Below are 20,021 nucleotides of genomic sequence, written 5' to 3' on the forward strand. Positions count from 1 at the left end.
TTCATAGTTTAGTGGGGATTTGGATGTGGGCATCCCAAGTCCTAGTCTGACACTCTAGCCACTGTATCACAAAAGGCATCTTCTTGTTATAATACTGACAATTCTTTGCAAGCTCATTCTAAAAGCATTTTTAAAAACCAGCATAATGGTCTGTCTTTGCTTTAGATGCTACAGGATATATCAGCCTCTGAGGGGCAGCTGGTTGTGTTCGAATGCCGAGTGAAAGGAGCACCTTCTCCAAAAGTTGAGTGGTACAGAGAAGGAACATTGATAGAAGATTCACCAGATTTCCGAATACTACAGAAAAGTATGCTTTATGTCTGTTACAAACATTTATCTGAAAAAGCTCCATTGTGTTACAATTTTTGCTGCATGCCTAATGTAAATACATTCAAACCATGAAAAGAAATGAAAAGAAAGAAAAGAAAGAATATTCACAGTTCTACAGTATTCTCTATAGTCCAGAAAGCAATAATTAACAAGTCCCACTGAAATTAATGGGACTTAAGTTAGTCATGACTAACTTCTGTCATTGTTTTAAGTGGTGCTTAGTCTTTACTAACTAATCTGGATTTGCAATTACTAACTAAGCATTGGAGGAAGGAAACCTTTGGATACACCTATTTTAATAGTCTATTCAAAGTATTCAGAGCACTTTATCGTACATTTCCTCAGTAATATATAAGTATTGAACAATCCTCCAAGGTAGGCCAGTATTATTAGTATTAGTATTTCAGGTGTCAGTGGCTAAAGCTAAGAGAACTAGGATAAAATAAGCTGAGGAGCTGGACCATGTATATAACAGCCTGTGAAAGACCACCACATGGGAGGGTTGGGTGGGTTGCTGGATGCATGAGACTCAGTCCAGAAACCAGGTATCACATGCATGAGACTATGCATGCACATTCCAGTGTGAAAGACGATGCCCAAATAAGTGTACAGAATACTGTATCTACAACTCTGTGCTGCATCCATAGTCTTCTGCTCATTTTGACAAAGAAATAAAAGGGTTAGCATTAATATTGATACTGTACTCACATTCTGCAGAAGAACTGCAGCAGCCAGTACAAAGACCAGGTATTTGAATGTGTTTGTTCAAGATTGAATCTCTCAACTGTAAATAGTAAAACACCAGTTTTGAGGTTCATCTTTTTATTCCAAAATGAAGACACAGCTCTTAAAAACACTCTGATCACAGGCAGAGGCCCTCTCACCCCTGGACATCGAGGCCAAAGTCCAGGGCCTCCATACCACCTTGGGCCCCCCAAATCCTCTTTAATCAGTCCTGGGTGGTGTGGTTTGTGCCCTCAAGAACCTACGTGTTACAAAATGATGCTTAACTTGCAGGGGAGTGGGAGCTCCAAAGGCTTTTAGGTCCTGGCTCCAAAATTACCTAGGTACACCTAGGTGAACCTCTGATCATAAGCCACCTTAAATGGTGCAGCAGAGAAATGCTTGACTAACAGGCAGAAGGTTGCCGGTTCAAATCCCCGCTGGAGACTATATTGGGCAGCAGCGATATAGGAAGATGCTGAAAAGCATCATCTCATACTGCATGGGAGGAGGCAATGGTAAACCCCTCCTGTATTCTACCAAAGAAAACCACAGGGCTCTGTGGGCACCGGGAGTCAAAATTGACTCGACGGCACACTTTACCTCACCTCTGATCATGGGTACTGCTGTGTGCAGTCACAGAGGAGCTATGGCTGCTCTGTACCGGGAAATGTTTCTGATGAACCAGTCCAAATGTATGATTTCTTGATTGGACTTGGGGAAAACATTGTGTGGACTGAGATATATTTTGAATTGAGTCGTGTTTCTCTTTCTTTCCTTTAGAACCTCGCTCTATGGCTGAGCCAGGTAGGTATACTTCTTCATCAAAATAAGGATGAATGTTCAGTTGTTTCCATCTCACAAGATTACCATGGTGATACAAACAGAGAGAGAAATTATGACTACAATCCAGAGTGCCCATTGCATACCCAGAAAGATATCAGTGTGCACAGAAATGGTCATGGCTAGTGTTCTGCCCTTGCACAATACAAAACGGATTGCTTTAAAACAAAAAACAAAAACCAGGGAGGCTGTTAGAGAGCCATTCATATTTTCCACATCATAAAATTAGTCTGTCTAATTACATGTACACACCTCTTGATGCAATGAGTAGCATCCAGACTAGCTTTGGGTTAGCATAAATGCTATGGCACTAGCATAAGGATGTAGTGCACCGTCGTTGCACAAAGCAGTTCACTTCTGTTCCAGACTAGATCTTGTACCAGCTCAACTTTTTGCACAACCTCTTGCACAAGCCCGTATATGTGTAAATGGGGAATTTATTACAGAAACATTGTTTATAGTGAAATAGTCTATAAAAATTAGTCTTCAAAAACAACAACTTGGAAATTCTGCTATTTGAATACTTGCATTCTGGGAAGAAAATGAAAGCCTTTGTTCTCTTCTGAGTGTTAGATTATCCCGATTTCAGACCTGAGGATTATTCTTTACCCAGGCTACATGTGAATGAAATAGGCAGTATTAAATCCCTTCTTTCCTTTTGGGCCAAATGTACAACCCTATCTCATCTGGTGTGCTATTTTTATCCAATTTGCCACTTGGAGAGTATTGTGTCACAACTCAGGCCATGCGATTTATTCTCTCTTAACCCTCAGCTCCCCGCATCTCCCCACCACCACTCATGAAATACGAGAGTACCACTTCAAGCATTCCACCTCTGACATCTGAGAATGCCACATTAGAGCATTCTACCTCTGAGAGGTGAATCCCGACTGTTACTAGATTTTTCAGTGCCAACAGAACCAGGGCATACTATCTGTAGACAGTGCTGGATTAAAGGGCACAAGGACCCCATATAGTGCGATGTTCTAGTGACCTGTTCCTCTAGAATTCACTGATGAGTATTCTATGTACCCTCCAACATGTGATTAATAATGCAGCACACTTCTTTGTACTTTAGGTAAGAGAGCTTCTCATATTATACAAGCAACATGAACAAGCTACTGCTGTGGGTGCTGGCAGATGGCAAGCCACCTGCCAAAGAATGTGAGCCTCAAGGTGTAGATTTTCCTTTCCATCTGAAGCATATTAGTTGCTACCCAGAGCAGCTGAGCAGGTTTAAATCCCTGGGATTCAAGCTTGTTTAATTGTATACTGGCTTGCGCCCACATATTTTTACACATTGCTACTACAAAAAAATAATATAGTCTGTGTGTCAAGCAAACCTAGTTCCCCTAAGTCTGGAATTTTCCAAGTTTTAAAGAGCAATATTAAAAAATTGTTAGATGAGGCACCAAAGCAGAGGAGATTGTATGTATGTATGTATGTATGTATGTATGTATGGTATGTATGTATTTATTTACTTACTCAGTTCAGTTAGGGGTTTGTTTGTTTTTTTAGCAGATTTCAGTATTGCCTTTCCTGCATATATGGCACAGGTCACCTTGGTGATAATACAAATATGACAGATATTTATATATGCTTTTCAACCAAAGCCCCCAAAGTGGTTTACATAGACAAATAGAAACAAACAAACATAAACAAATTGCTGTTCTACCAGCCAATAGATACATTTGGCGTATATGCTTCAATTACAAGTGCAGACCAGTGGCTAGTACACAGAAAGCAATGAGGAAAATGGGTACTGCACTACTTACAGATGCAGCTAGAGAATGTATTTGCATTTACATTGATGTATAGAAGCACCAGTGTCACCTTAAAGTGGCACAGCAGGAAAATGCTTGACTAACAAGCAGGAGGTTGCTGGTTCGAATCCCTGCTAGTACTATGTCGGGCAGCAGCAATATACGAATATGCTGAAAGGCATCATCTCATACTGCGTGGGAGGAGGCAATGGTAAACCCCTTCTGTATTCTACCAAAGAAAACCACAGGGCTCTGTGGGCACCGGGAGTCGAAATTGGCTTGACAGCACACCTTACCTTTATAGAAACACCAACACAGGCAAACCCAGGAAAGGGCCATTTCCCCATCTTTAATGAATCCCATACTTGAAATCTCTCCCTTAGAACATCATCACCAGTCCAAAGTGCCCGAAGTTTTAAAAAAATCCAAATGAAAACCCCTTCTCTCCTCCCTGCTCACAATTAACTTGGAGCACAATTCCTGGGAAGCTGTCCTGTATAAGCCTCATTGTGATGCTTGAGATTGTGCAAGACCATGGTTAATCTGAAGGGGACTTTTCCAGTCCCAAATCCTAGTCGATTATGCCTTGTGGGCCCACTTTGTCCCACTCTGTTACTTTTAATAGTGCTGAAAATCAGCCTCCTGAAATGGCCATCTCACCTTGACTCATAATAGGCTCAGCATAATAAACTCGGAATTGAATCCGAAGGGGACGATCATTCTACTCTACAATTCTGTGGATTTTAAAAAATCACCACAATTGACTACATGTCTACTACCCCTCCAGCATGTATATGTGTCCCTATACCTATAGCAAATTTGGTTCAGATCAGTTAGGTGGTTCATTAGCCCAGTTACGCCTCAAATGTTCATGTGTCTGCTATCTTGAACGGGGTGGATGACAACATCACAAACTATAGGGGGAGGGAGAGAGGGCAGGGGCTAAAAATCCACCATTTCTGCCTTGCCCTTGACATAATTAATAATCACCGACTTCTGCATATCAACTGTGAAAAAAGGGCCAGCCCACTAATGAGGTGTGGTGAGGTGGCAGATTGACAGAGGTAGCTTGTCAATCTCAGGTGGCAGAGCATGGTGGCTAGCTCTGTTCACACATTATGTTGTAAATTAGTACAGTTTTGTTGACATTTATGCACATCTAGTTATTCACATGTAACACACGCAGCCATGATGTAATTAGTGTATGCATGATGCGTGTGATTCTCACATTCATAATGCACTTGCCACATTTCATTGGTTCACCGACCTAGACTCTCATCAGCTAGTGCTGCCTGGAAAAGGTTTCTCCAGACAGGCCCAGCCCAAGGCCCCCTGGCACCTGAGGTGCTGTGGTGAACCCCCACCCCCAGTCCCATGGTGCACAGAGATTTGTCCACATGCCAAATCTCACCCCCATCCACCTCCCCCATTTGATCTCCCTGCAGCTGCCCTCACCGAGTGATGGTGGTGGCAGTGGTGGTGACAGCAGCCACTGTTGCTGCTACTACTCCTAGTCAGGTTTCTCACCATTCCACTTGGCCTTTTGAAAAGGCAGTGGGTAGGGAATAGAGTGGCAGGAAGCACGAGGCAAGAATCACGCAGTCACTCTGCTTGCTGCCCTCTGCCTTTTGAAAAGGCAGGGTGGGATCAGTGGGTGGGAAGAGGAATAGAAGTGGAGGCCGTGGTGTGCTGCTGCGGATGTCTCCGAAGCCAGACAGGGTAGGGGTGGGTTGGCTGGTAGCAGTCGGGTGGGCAGTAAAGGTAGGTGGGTGCAGGGTGCCTGCCACTAGCACTGTCATTGGCATCTGTGTAGAATTTAAAAACAGCCCTATACTGCAAACAGAGCAGACACTCTCCAGAAGCTCCAGTTTGTCTGGAGACTTTACTCTGTGCAGCATGTTTCATTGAAGGTTTAATTCAGAACTGATTTAAAATAAAATATATTATTTTTGTGACTTTCAGAGGAGATTTGCACATTAGTTATTGCTGAGGTGTTTTCTGAAGATTCTGGGAGCTTTACATGTACCGCAAGTAATAAATACGGGACAGTCTCCAGTACAGCTCGTCTAACTGTAAAGGGTAAGAGACTGGCAGTTTTAATAGCCTCTTCATAGTAATCTTGGATGTATCAGCATGTGATCTGTATTTCAGACAATCATTTCTCAGATGCAATGATCCCAGTGAGAATAGCTCAAATATTTTTAATAGAAGATTTCAGGCCAAATTTTGCAGCATTTTGGCTGAATGTTTTGACCCAAAGACACCAGTTTGGTTAAGACCAGCATTGTAACAAATACAATTCAAAAATTGTTGATGAATTTACAAAAATGTTTTTGTTAAAATGGGACAAGGGTGGCATTGACCAAACAAAAAATAAATAAAGGGAAACATTGACTGACATTATACATAGAAGCATACTGGTCTTAGGGATCTGCCAGGCTGCTGTGCAACGTGACAGGCAGCCCCAATGGTGTCGTGCAATAGGCTGGTTGCACAATGACTTAAAACAGCATTCACACAGTTGCAAAGCACTACTTCAGTTGTTTCCAATTGAAGTAGTGCTGCACCCCTGCATGGATGCTGTTTTAAGTCATTGCACAACCAATCTATTGCGCAACACCACTTGAGCTTCCTGTCATGTAGTGTAGCAGCCACGCCTGGTCCCTATTGCCTGTGTGCAACTATGTGGAATGTCAGCCATTATTTGAAAATCAAACAGCATATTAAAATATTCATTATAAACCACAGGTCTGTAGGACTTTGACTGGGAAGGAGATCTCCTTTCAGACCTTCAGCCACCCATGTCCTTTCTCATAGCATCTTGCAGCATTTTATCTATCAGTCGGGATCCAGTGACTTTGACTTCCACCTGTATGCTTTCATTAGTTTCACATATATTTTCAGCCAGGTGTGCTGGGCTGCAAGAAGGCCGGGCACTGGTATCTGTCCAATCTGTCCTTAACTGTCACATATATCACACAAGGTTTCTTGAGCCCAGCATCAAGGGAGTCAGGTTTTTAGAGCATTTTAGACCTGTCTGAGTCATACACATGTAATCCAGTTTAGTGTATTTGGGTACTAACACATATTTAATGCTTGCTATTCCAGGACCTGAGGACCAGAATAATACTGCTGCACTTCATAATATAAGTTCAATCAGTTTAGTTGCTGCTGAACACCAGCCTTTTGCACCCATCCCTTCACTTCCATTAGTGGATCAATTGCCAAAACCTAAACTGGAAGGAGTTCTTGTAAACCACAATGAACCTCGATCAAGTTCCAAGATAGGCCTTCGTGTGCACTTCAAGCTGCCGGAAGATGATAAAGGAAGTGAAACATCATCAGAAGATGGAGGAGGGTCTGCAAATCAGATCAGACCAAACTGCTTCCCAGATAAGATCAATGGACAAATATTGAAAACCCAGGAGCCAACCTCACCTTCAAAAGAGCCACCTCCAGTGCTGGCCAAACCAAAACTGTAAGAAAGAAAGCATCTTGAAAGCCATAGCCCTGTCAGAAACAGTTTCTCATTGTTACTTTAATGTATTCATCTTTCACACAGAATTAAAAGTAATACATTCTGCAAATGTTAAAATACTGGGCAGGATACTGATTACGTTTGTCATGACAAAGTGCCACTGAGATAAATAAGACAAGCCAGTCATAACTATTAAGTCCTATTAATTTCAGTGGGATTCTGTCATGACTGTAGCTTCTTGAAAACTAGAAGTCAGAGATGCTGCCTGATTATAGGAGAAGTCACTTCCAGCTTTCTTTCTCAAGAGGCAGTGTCCATTGTGTAAATTTTCTGGAGCCAGCAGGGGCAAACTTCCCATCACTCTCCCAAATGTTCTTCTGTTGCTTGTTGTAGATGTGGAATTTACATGAGCCAAGAGCTACAAAGCAGTTACTTGTAAGGATGGACTCCAGGCAGTTGTGTCAAGCAGCAAGCTTGCAGGGAATAATGTTCCTCATAATATCTGACCAATTAGATATTGGAGACAGCTTAAGTGACATTATCATGTGACAGAACTGAGTCCACTGAAGAAGTGTTTGTACCCGAAATGCAAAGGGATACAGCATTTCATCATAACAAGCTGCCCTAGCACCTGTTGGTTCTCTCTACAAATAACATTGTGGGGAAGTTAATATCACTTTAATGCGGGGGAACAGAGTCCCATGTGTCCATGGCAAGCTGTAAAATCCCCACCCAGAAAAACTTGCATTAAAAAGAGAGAGAGTGTGTGTGTTTCTCCCATCACGTCTCAGCACTGGCGGGGGGACTCATGGCGTTCTCTGTTGCACCACTTTGGAGGTGCTTTGACATTCTGTCTGCTGGCCCATTTACGACTTATACTAGGAAGGGTTTAAGTTTAACTGAAATTTCATAATGTTTAATTTGGTTTCAGGAGCAGTGCCTGTCACCTGGTCTCTTGTAGTACATAAAATGCATTGTATCTTTTTTTTTTAACCTTTTGTGCAGAGATCCAACCCAATTAAAACAGCTACACAACCAAGTCATGCTCGAACAGCAGCAGATACAGCAGCCATCTCCCCCACCTCCACGAGAGCTGCCATTTAATACTGGAACACTGAACTCTGCTACTTTGCCCAACCAGCACCAGCAGCAACAACCTTCATCAACTATGTACAAGCAGAACAAGGGTTCCCTGACACAGACATTCACCTACACCCGGCCTAAACAGTTCTTGGCATCTCAGAACACCACCCCAACAGGCAGCTCCTCTTCCAACTCCCCTATGCCTTCATTCAGCAATGTACCTCAAGGAACCCAGAGAATACCCAACAAGGAAAACTTCTTAGGATCTCCTCCACCAGTCCAAACAAGGTCTCCAGGGTTTACAAACCAAACTGAGCAGCCTCTAACAAGTCCTAAAGAACCTGTGTTGCCACCACTACTGCTTTCTGTATCTAGTATGAACCAGTTCCAACCCCAAAATGTGCCTCCTACACCTCTCTCTCCAACTGGCAGGATCCAGAACCCGGTAGCCTTTCTCAGCGCTGTTCTGCCTTCTCTTCCTTCTACACCCCCAACAAATGCCATGGGACTTCCTAAAAGTGCACCATCTGCGTAAGTGATGCAAATGTTGCATGTTATAATCAGTAAAAGATAATTATTCTGAAGGTTTGTTCACAGAAAATATATGCTCAGTTGTCATTCTAGTTGGAATATTTTGAACTAATCCAGTCTACATTAAGGTAAATTCATTAGTATCTCAAAGGAGAAAAAATTGTGGGATGTACTAGAATCTCCCTAAAACCCATCATTTTAAGTAAGGAGTTCTCCAGTGGTCAGTGTGCAGTATCACAGATAACAATGTTGTTTTAAGGTATTTTTAAAAAATTCTTACACTAAGTCAAAAGACATGCTTTTGGCTTGTTTGCATGGAAATGGTAGGGCATTGCATGGTTTTTTAACCCCATAATTTGCTCATTCAGACAACTGTGTGTTTACTTTGGAGTTGTCAACTCCATCAACACCATGTATAAGATAACTCATTATTTTGGGCATGATTCTGGCTGAAGAAGTGAGCCTGTCTGCTTTTTTAGTTCTTTGAAATCATTTGAAATTGACAGCTTTTAAAATGTGCCTTTTTGTACCTTTATAACAAAAGGTTGCAAACTTATGCACAATTTGGTTGCAATCTTATGCACAATTACTTGGAAGGAAGCCCCAAGGCTGGAGATCAGCTGAAAATCAACAAGGAGAAAACTTCCTTGGTGAACTTGTGGAACCTCTCCACTGCTTTTGATGCTGTGGACCACATCATTCTTCTGCTTGGAACATTAAGTGGAGGAATTTGCTCTCCAGTGGTTCCATTCTGTTTTGACCAATTAGACTCATAGGTGGTCACTGGAATAGTGAAATCAGTCCCATGGGAGATGATGTATGGTCTTCCGCAGGGTTTACTACTTTAACTAATCCTGTTTAATATCTGCATATGAAGCTTCTGGGAGAGATCATCCCATCCACAACTTTTGGAGCTGGGTGTCATCAGTACGATTATGACACCCAACTGTATTTCTGGTTAACTAATCATCCAGGAACTGCTGCTTCTGCCCTTAACCAGAAAAACTGGAAATGATGCGAGTGGAAAGTCCCTATTCCCTGGAACAGTTAATATGTCAACAACTGGTGGAGTTGCTGTTTTCCCACCAATATAGATTTGCAGCCCTAGCAGAGACCCTGCCTTGGTTTTTGATAAGCAGCTTGCTGTGGTCTCCAGAGCAGCTTTTTTATAAGGTATGTCTCTTCTTGGAGACGGAGATTTCCCTGGTGTCATTTGTAACCTCCAAGCTTGACCACTATTAATGCACTTCATGTGGATTTTGCTTTGCTTTGCCAGGACTTTGTTTGTTTGTTTGTTTGTTTGTTTGTTTGTTTGTTTGTTTGTTATGGTAAATCCATTTTTAATAGATGTTTAGAGCTGCCTCAGGAGTGATATAGTTGAGAAGCAAGCTATACAATAACAGGATGCTACGTTCAAGTAAATGTGCACAGGGTTACAGGCTTAGTCTATTTTAAAATTTGTTGTTCTCTTTCTGATGGTTGGGATTGTTGACCAAAGTCCTTAATCAACAATAAGCTGGTTCTCACAACCAGCAATAGTGTAGGGCAAGCATTCTACTCAAGTTCGGGAGCTGTGTACGTTTTTGTGATCATGTAATTTTGTAATTGTGTACTCATAAAAGCAAGCTAGGAGGTGGGGGAAGTGATCGTCTGTGAGGCTTGTGCTGGGTGGGAGGGCTCCATCCTGCCCAGCAACTGTACCCAGCTGTTTAATGAGGTAGGAGGGAAAGCCCTCTTACCTAGTCAGAGCCTCACAGACGATGACTTCCCCTGCCTCCTACCTTTCTTTTCATGAGTACATGAAATGGGAGTGTACACAGCTCCTGAACTTGGGGAGGATGTTTGTCCTATGCAAATAATGATTGTGTGAACTATCTAAATGTATATGTGCACCAGCCATGATTGTGCCATGTAGCCCTGAAAAATAAATAGCAATAACTTCTGTTAGCTGATTGGGAAAGAGAGTGAACAGGGAGGCTAAACTTAACCCCGCCTCCCAGTCTTCCTCCCAAATAAATGACTAGTATCACTGCAGCCTATTTTGTAGAACTAGATACACTCAACCCTGGCTACTGGATCAGGCTAGGGGAAATCATATACACAGGAAGCCCCCATTTGCATGTGCAGGTCCCCATCCAACTTGACTTAGGTATGTGAACGTGTGCATGTGGACATGCATGGTCCCCAGCTGGATTTTTGCTATTGTTAAAAACATTACATTGATGGGGAATTAATTACTTCTACAGTATTTTAATAGAAGATTTGTTTTATAGAGGAAACCAGGGAGCGACGAAGAAAAACCTTAGACCCTTGCCTTTGGTAACAGAGGATTCAATTAGAGATTACAAAGCTGCTGTTGTAAAAGACCTGGAGAAAAGACTACATTTACGGGATGAAGTTTTCCCACATGGTCAGCAGGTAAGAGCACAGCTACAATTAAAATGTGTGAGCTTAGCTCTTCAGCCCAAGCCTTGCTTAACCAACACCTACGGTCTTAGAAAGGGATACCAACACAGAATGGGACATATTAATTACAGAATCCCCATGTCATGTCTAGTTTGGTCCTTAAGTGAATATGTACAATGGGAGAGTATGTTTACACTTGCCCCATGAAGCCGTGCCACCTACTACAGACACACTGCACATTCATACACTGGATATTATGTTTCGATAAGGCATACTGACATGAAGTCCAATTTGCATATCCTTAAATTGCCTGGTCATTTCCCAGATTTTATGTGGGTTAATGACTGTGTGGTTCAAGCCTATGTTCATTGGCTATGATGCTCATAAATCCTATACAAAGTTTATGTCCAGTACATGGACATCCAGAAGTTCTGGAGACCAGAAAAATATGCAAAATTGATGGGTTCAGTCCTGTTCCCCAACCTTGTATATACTCTAAACACTTAAAGCCTTGTTCAAACCAGCCCTAAATGTTTGTGATTGCTCAAGGGAAGGCTCTCTGAACATATTCAAATATATTCTATTTTTAATCATTATTTCACTTGACCCAGATTTGAGCCCTGTTGCTGAAAACAGGTTCCAGGGCCAAGTGCAATGAGCCAAGTCAAACTAAACCTGCTTCTTGTTTCTTAAATTTCTTGCAATTTTTTAAAAAAAGGTTAGTTAGTAAGCTTTATTTGTTTGGACATAAACCATACAAAACTAAGATACCAATACAAATAAAAAGAGCAATTATTATTTTAAAAAACAGAATTTTTTAAAAGAAGATTAGATAAATGAGATGCACATCATCAAAATACACAGTTAATCATTAAAACAACTTATCAGGTGTGGCAGAAAAACGGGTTAGCAGACTAGTTTCTCTGATAAGGCAAATGAAGCCACATCTTTAGCTGAAAATCTGTTACTGTTGGCCAATGGAAATTCAAGCTTTTTGTTGTGCTGACTAAAAAACAGTGTTAGCAAGAAGCTGTTCTAAGGATGTATATCTTCTTTTCTACAAATGGGGCAATTCAATCCGGGTTGCTATCACAGGTCAGTATCATCAGGTAGCTACTGAGGGTAAAGGGCCCACTCCTGGTCCCTGAGACTAGTATTTGTGTCCATGGTTTTCATGTGATGATGGCAGAGCGACTCTCTTCGCAAGAGAGTTGACCCCTTGTCACCTCCTCTCTCTTATCTCATCCACTAAAGTAAACGCTACCATGAACCTTAGGTATCAGAGTGCCCATGTAGGGCAGTTTGCCACCTGAGGACCTCCTAAAAGCTGGAGCCAGTCCTAAACTCAACAAATAATGGGACAGATCTACAGAATCATCTCCATAGATACAGAACCTTAAGTAGAATCACTATAACAACCATTTAAGGCCACACTGGGCATCTGCTAAAAGTGTCAACAGGTTAAAGCCCTCCTGCTCTAATGGTGTAAAGTTTGATAAGTAGCTTTCATAGCTACCTGCAGAACCATGCAGTCCCAAATAGCAGTACCAAGGGGACAATTTTCATTTTTAAAGCAAAGTTAGATCACTCTGTGTAAATGCTTCTTTCAGTCTATTTTCAAATACCATTTTAGCCACTGCCAGTTGACATCCAGAAAAACAGGCTTGTAAGAAGCCGCATGAGCGATGTAATTTTGCAACAGCAAAATGGCAAAACAGAAGTGTATTAATGACTACAGAGGAGCTATTTTTGTCTTCAAGTTTATGAAATTCCTTTTACCAATTTTGCTGAGGTTGTCATATAGTACATGCAAAAGAACTCTCCCTCCCCACTGCCATCTGTATATGTATTAAAAAGATAGCCAATCTGTAGCTGTAGGTTATTTGCAGGCGATAACTTCAGTTTTACAATCCCTGGTTTCTTGATGGCTCACCCATCAAACCACTTCTAATAGCTTATGGGCATGTGATATGTTTTCACAGATGAATCATAGGTGCTAAAGTTTATACTTGCCAAAGTAGTGAGATTTACTTAGAAGGTTACTGTGAAATACCATCCAATCTTTTATGTCAGCAGCATAATAACTCCTTTAGAAGCAACACTCACTTTGTTGTTGCAGAGCTATCTGTTGATAGCACATGCTATTTATACACTGTGATTGAATATAGACCATGATTGAAGATCTATGAGAAACGCTTTAAGAAACATTAGACTTTATCTTTCCCATATTGGATTATTGTGGAAATACTAATTTCCATACTAAAGACTACAGAAATAACTAATTATTGTTGTATTTTATTTCATCACTGTATCATCCGAAATGTTTGCCTTATTCATTACATATCTACATTGCTAATTTTATTAATTTGTTCTACCACCCATCCTTCTTGGAGCTTTGGACAGTGTACAGTACACAGTTCTTCCTTTCTCCCCATATTTTATCCTCACAGCAGTCAGCTAAGTTTGTTAGGCTGAGAGGTTGTGACTGACTCAAGGTTATTCAGTGAGCTCTATGGTTGAGTGGTGATTCAAACCTGAGTCAGTCTGGGAAATGAGAGGGAAATGACAGGCAAAGGACTCCTGTAGCACTTCAATGCCTTCTTAATTTATCCATTATTTGTGCTGACGTTATCCAAGTGGCCTGCTACTCAGCATTGTGCTATTCACAGTTGTATATTTTGCCTTTTTGAGAACAACCAAGGCAGCTAACAATTTTGAAAATGAAACCAGTCGTATTAGTGGACAAATTCTCACCAATTCCCACTTGTCTTCTTGGTGGTCAAGTGGGAGGCAGAGGGAAGGTTGCATGATCTGCAGTTCCTCTTTAATCAGGAAAAATAGGTATGTAATGCACTCTTGCCCCACGTGAACTTGCCCCACATGAGTGATAGATCAAACTGAGCACTGTTGGGCAGACCTAGGATATATTTCCCCTCACCACATTCTGTGCTCTGGTCCTCTTCCTGTTCTTCAGCTTTCTATAGAGTTGTCAGCTCCCCAGGATTGGCCTGGAGTTTCCATCAATGTCTTGGAGTCTCTTGGAAGTGTTACTCTCCAGGTGAATATTGAAAGGAATCCTGAATATCCTACAGCTTGAAATTGTGAGGAATGTTGGAAAAAATATTGGGAGGAAATCCTCCTGGAATAGCTTCAGTCTGAGTTGGCAGCTCTGTTTCTGACCCATCTCATTTCTCTACTTCACCCCCTCTTTTGGCACCATGCAGATAAAGAGGCGTAATGGTTAGTGCAGGGAGAGCGGGCTCTTAGCCACTCTCAGTCCTCACGGGCCAGAGGCCAGAGTCCTCACAGTCCACAGTCCTTGCAGGCCAGAGCTGGTCTCTGTGGGGGCTGGCTAATGCTCTCCCCTGGCCTGGGTGCACCTTCTTAATATTTAATATTTGCACCTTCTTAATGTTACTACCCGGCTGTTCAGGTAAAAATGCTAAAGGATGCAAATTTGTGCAATGGGGGAAATCCTAAATAGTGTCATCACACTTGGAGGCTGTGATAAACTTGCTCACAAATGGTTCGGCACAAGTCACACATCATGGGAGAAAGCCAGCGTGGTGTAGTGGTTAGAGTGCTGGACTCGGACCGGGGAGACCTGAGTTCAAATCCCCATTCAGCCATGAAACTAGCTGGGTGACTCTGGGCCAGTCACTTCTCTCTCAGCCTAACCTACTTCGCAGGGTTGTTGTGAAAGAGAAACTCAAATATGTAGTACACCGCTCTGGGCTCTTTGGAGGAAGAGCGGGATATAAATGTAAAAAAAATAATAATGATAATAATGTATGTGGCCAGATGTGGACATACACTTCTTATATTGCAGGGCAATGATTCTCATGGGCAGAACCTCCTAGGATTTTGCAGGATGGGTGGGGGAAAGTCATAAGCATCTGGTTTGCCTGACCAAAGTTTAAACAAGCTATAAAGCGGTAAATATACATTAGCAATAACATGAAATTCACTTGTTATAAAGTCCTGTAATGAGACAGTTGTTTAGCACGTGTATTCATGTTGCATTGAACTCAAGAAGCAAGCCACAAATCATTCTCTGTAGATAGTGGCTTGTATCCAAACCCTGCCTTGCGCTCGCCCAAGAGCAGAGTGTGACAGAAAATTCATGCCACTCCCCCCACTGCCACTTTGCACAAACACAAGATAGCACAAGTGGAAGGCAGCCTTTGGCGGCAACCCAGGTCATTTTGTTGCTTTGTTTTTATTGCAACCATCAATCCTAATTAACAAGTATGACATTGCAAACAGGATAAGTGCTTTCAGATCTTTAGTAATGTTCAGCAAACTCATGCTTCTGCACAGTCCGAAACATGCACCAATCTTCTGATAGAAATGATGCAGACACGTTCTGCCAAGAAACTGGGCAAAAGCATCCCTCTCCACTCTGAGTGAAAGTACATGTTGAGTTGAAATGCTTGGCTTGGTTTTTCCCTCTTAAATAGCAATGATACCAAGAGGATCATTGCTTTTTCTTTCAAGGCAAATAGTAGCTAGCTGTGGGAGCCCAATATGGATGGAGAACATGGCAGGGGCATAGAATTAACTCACCCTCCGCTGTGGCACTGTCCTGATCCACAAGAGCCCCGCTCCAGATGCTACTCACTAAATAAAAAAACAAGCATGCTAGCCCTGATCACTTGCTTAAAGCTGGTCTTGTGGTAGCAAGCATGACTTGTCCCCATAGCTAAGCAGGGTCTGCCCTGGTTGCATATGAATGGGAGACTTGATGTGTGAGCACTGCAAGATCTTCCCCTCAGGGGATGAAGCCGCTCTGGGAAGAGCAGAAGGTTTCAAGTTCCCTCCCTGGCTTCTCCAAGATAGGGCTGAGAGAGATTCCTTCCTGCAACCTTGGAGAAGCCGCTGCCAGTCTGTGTAGACAATACTGAGCTAGATAGACCAATGGTCTGACTCGGTGTATGGCAGTTTCCTATATTCCTATGAATGTCTACTTTGACCCTTAGAGGGAAGGCGTGTGTTCCGCTTCACTGCTGGTGAGCATCTATAAGGCAGTTTCATTGTGTTTCACCGGCTAGACTAGCAGCTGCAGCAGGGACGCTTATGGATTATAGCGGAGGATAATAATAAGATGGAAGATGCAAGAAAGAAGGGTTGGTTGGGGGACTTCTCCCTTGGTGAATGATCTTTAGGGCTTTGCCCATTGCTTCAGGACTTATTGCAATAACTTAATTAACAATAAGGATACCAGTGAAATGACTACAGCACATTTTGCTGTGTATTAAATTGCTTGGCTAGCATAAAATGTATAGGCCAGGGAAATTACCCTATATTTTTGCATAGGTTTGAAATATTAGTCTAGTAAATGTGGCAAGTTGATATTCATAAATTCCATTTTGATTTTTAAGGTGTGGAATTGCTGTTTTCATATCTTAGCATACAGTGGCTACAATCTTTCCCCCACTTTTAAATCCAGCATGGGGGGCACAAATCCAAATAGGTTTATACATGGCATTATAGGACAAAATTTAGTACAAAAGGACAAAGAAACATTGGATCATAAGCAGAAATTAGGCAAGATGAAAGAAGATTGTGTGAACATTGCAAGATATTGGTTTTGCAGCAGTGGGTGTTGGGAGGGGGGAGGGGGGCTGGTGACCTTTTAAGCAGTTAAGGATAGGAAGAAAGGTAGGAATGCATGAGGTGTTGGAGGAAAGATCCAAAGGACAGAATGTCAAAGAGTAAGGACCACGTATTGAAGCAAAGGCATAGCAAGGTTGAAGGTGGCCCTGCAGAGATTCCTTTGCCAGGCCACACCACAACTGCCCACCGTCAGCCCGCTGGCCTGCTACTGGCCTGATGTCTTTGCCGGGTCACACTGACACAGTCTGATGGCATTGCTCCACTGGCACACTCACCTTAAAGGGGCTGCCTATTCTAGCTGGGATGGGGCAACTGAGCAGCAAGAGAGCAGAGAGTGGCAGATGCAAGTGGGGGTCAGGAGGGTGCAGCAAGTTGCCCCTAGGCATCGGTGGCCCATGCACAGCTGCACAACCTGCCCATATTGTACCCATGCACCTGTGTTGAAGTGAAGACCTTTATAAGACACAGAAATTCTGTCACACCCTGCACACACTGAAAGTCCTACCCAGCTGCCTCTGGTTTCTGGATAAGAATCAGGTACTGCCTGCATGTCTTTGAGCTTCTCCTGAACAATGATTTCCAGAAACTTGATTTTATTAATCAGGGCTCAGATACTTAGCTAGCAAATCCTGGCACGAGTTTAGGATTCCATGCTACACATATAGATGACACAGACCTTTGGCGGTAGTCCTGTCCAATTAGCAACAAGGGACTAGAAACAGCTCACATTTCTCATACATACAAATATATAAAGCTACCTCAGATTGAATCAGATCATTGATCTGTCTAGCCCAGGATTGTCTACTCTGGCTGGGAACAACTAACTCCCTAGGCTCTAAAGAGCTCCTTGCCATCACCTGGAGGCTTTACACACAGGGCTTCTGCCCTGAATCTCCTTCGGGAGAGAGTGTGTGCGTTCACACACCAGCAAATCATACCCCGAAGTCCTATCAAGATTCTTGGACCCACTCCACACACAAGTCGGGCTTTGTCTTGCGAATTCTAGCTTTTCTTGAAGTATTTCCGGATTTTTAAAATGCTGGTTTTAAGCTACTTTTTCTGAAATTGCCAGAGCAAACAGGGAGAGGTGCTAATGTAGAAGCATGATAAGAGGCATGCTCTCTTCAGAAATGCAGATCTATCTCTGTAGGGAGCTCTCTCCCACGCCCTCCATTGGCTAGAAGGAAAACACTGATGCCTGCATGTCAACTTGTTTCAAAAGAAAACTGAGAACAGAGGGGATGGGCTGCTTCCCTCAATTGCGCGAGTGTAGTTCAAAGTGGCTTCGTTCAACATTTACCCCGAAGCCTGAAGCCAAATGCAAATAACTCCCTGGTACATTTTAACTGGAGCTGCCAGGGTTTGAAATTGGGATCTTCTGTAAGCAAAGCCTGTGGTCTACCATTCAACTATGACAGCTCCCAAACACACACTCAGCAGAGGTACAAACTCACAGGCACCCATTTTTTTCACACAGGGTGTCTGCACAAAGTTTTTTTCAGGATATGATCCCCTCATTCAGCCCACTTCAAACAACATATGACTATGTTTTCAGAGGATATTTGAAAATTCTCCCTAAAGCTGCCTAGCACTCAAATCTCCTAGACCTCAGCTGGGGAAACAGAAGCTAAAGAAAGAGGATTGTATCTTCAGAGCTGAAAGAAGGATCCGTGCTTCTAGTGTGTGAACAAATTTTGCAGGATTTCCCCCCCAAAAAACTGCACAACCTATTTGATCAGAGGCCAAAAGAAACATGGGTGCACTGTGGGAAATGAAACCTCTCTCAAACCGCTCTCACCCTCTTGCTCATAGTCATACATGGTCCCTTCTCTCTCTTCCTTCTTTTACAACAGAGAGAGTTCCCAACAGAGCATCCTATCTATATACTTATTTCTCTTAGCCAGCCATGCATGGTTAGGATTTGGCGGCGGAACTCTCGTGACACGCTGCGGGAGTTCCCGGCATTGGCGAGAGTTCCCGGCAATGAAAATGGCAGCGGTCAGTGGCACTGGGTCGCAAAACGGCCTGAGGAGGCGACCTGGGCTCGGAGGAAGAGGCGGGAGGAGGTGGCGGCAGCAGCAGAATGGACTGGCCCTGCCCCGCCTGGGGAAGGAGTAGGTGGCAGCAACCCAGCCTGGCCTGGCTGCCGGGAGCAGGAGATGGCAGTGGCGGCAGCGGGGGGACGGACTGGCCCTGGCAACGGGAGAGGAGAGGAGGCACCGGCAAGAGGAGAAGGAATGGGGAATGGACTGAGGCCGAAGGGGGGGAAGCGGCAGAGAGACTGGAAAGCTGGCTATGAACTGCGGCCGGGGAGTGGGGTGGGGGGAGAAGTGGCATGGCGGGAGGTGGAAGTGGGTGGCCGTTGGGGACTGGAGACCGGGGCAGAAGGCTTGGGGGGCATGTACTACCGCACCAATGCTCTGTGCAGGATCTGCTAGTGCTATATAATTCAGGACAAAACAAGGTCAGTGACTGGAAATAGGCCAGAGGATATTATTCAGGTTCTTGGAATTAATATATAGAACATGTAACGAAGGAGGTGCAAACTATTTGAGCAGTCACCTGTTGTTTTATATCCCTTCCTGGCAATTAGATTAAAATTGCATCAGCCCTCTCAAACCCTACGTTAAGTGTGATTTGATCATAAATGGGACTTCTCTGTACAAAAATACAAAAGTATTTGCCTGTTTCATAGTACGAGGGTTCCCTTCTGGTTTTCTTGAACCTGCTTTCTCTTCTCCCCCCCCCCCCCGAGCAGGGCTTCCCCCCCAATTGGCCGCCCACACGATTGCTGGCTCCGAGCCAGAGCCGGCGGGGGCTGGGGAGCTCGGAGGCCGCGCGGCCCCCGCAAGCCCCAGTATGCCCTGCGCGAACGCGCAAAGCATCCTGGGGAGACCCCCTCTTATCTGTTATTTTATATTTTACACCCTACCTTTCTTCTCTTGTGAAACTGATGGTGTACATAAGTGCTCCTGGGTGGTCTCTTATCCAGACTAAGTGGACCTGCTTAGCTTCAGCAAGAGGGCTGTATCATGTGCCCCATGCCTTCAGCCCATTTGAATGTAGTTTCACAGAGATTTCAGGTTCAAATAACCCCAAGAGCACCCTGGTTCGATTGTTCACTTCTAACAATGGAGATGGGGAAAGAACGTGAGCCTGAGGCCTGCTTGTTATTTCACCAGGAAGAAACAGGAATCTTGGGGTCCAACAAACAACATATAAACAGACCCTAAGTTTCTTGCAAATGT

The 20,021-nt window shown here is 43.3% G+C and overlaps 1 protein-coding gene and 1 long non-coding RNA gene across 8 annotated transcripts in view; one reads left to right on the forward strand and one right to left on the reverse strand.

The window, feature by feature from the left end:
• The window catches only part of MYPN (myopalladin), a 123,435-nt gene that overhangs the window by 80,428 nt on the left and 22,986 nt on the right, over positions 1–20,021 (forward strand). For all 7 annotated transcript variants that reach the window (XM_053308578.1, XM_053308577.1, XM_053308576.1 and 4 more), the window contains 6 exons: positions 166–307; positions 1,837–1,860; positions 5,622–5,738; positions 6,768–7,137; positions 8,143–8,751; positions 11,025–11,169. In XM_053308578.1, the coding sequence (XP_053164553.1) occupies positions 166–307; positions 1,837–1,860; positions 5,622–5,738; positions 6,768–7,137; positions 8,143–8,751; positions 11,025–11,169 (1,407 nt within the window). The remainder of the gene's footprint in view (positions 1–165; positions 308–1,836; positions 1,861–5,621; positions 5,739–6,767; positions 7,138–8,142; positions 8,752–11,024; positions 11,170–20,021) is intronic.
• The window catches only part of LOC128350367 (uncharacterized), a 32,225-nt gene that overhangs the window by 1,273 nt on the left and 10,931 nt on the right, over positions 1–20,021 (reverse strand). The gene's annotated exons all lie outside the window — the stretch shown is intronic.

The sequence above is a fragment of the Hemicordylus capensis genome, chromosome 3 (genome assembly GCF_027244095.1).
Source record: "Hemicordylus capensis ecotype Gifberg chromosome 3, rHemCap1.1.pri, whole genome shotgun sequence".
Taxonomy (NCBI): Eukaryota; Metazoa; Chordata; class Lepidosauria; order Squamata; family Cordylidae; genus Hemicordylus; species Hemicordylus capensis.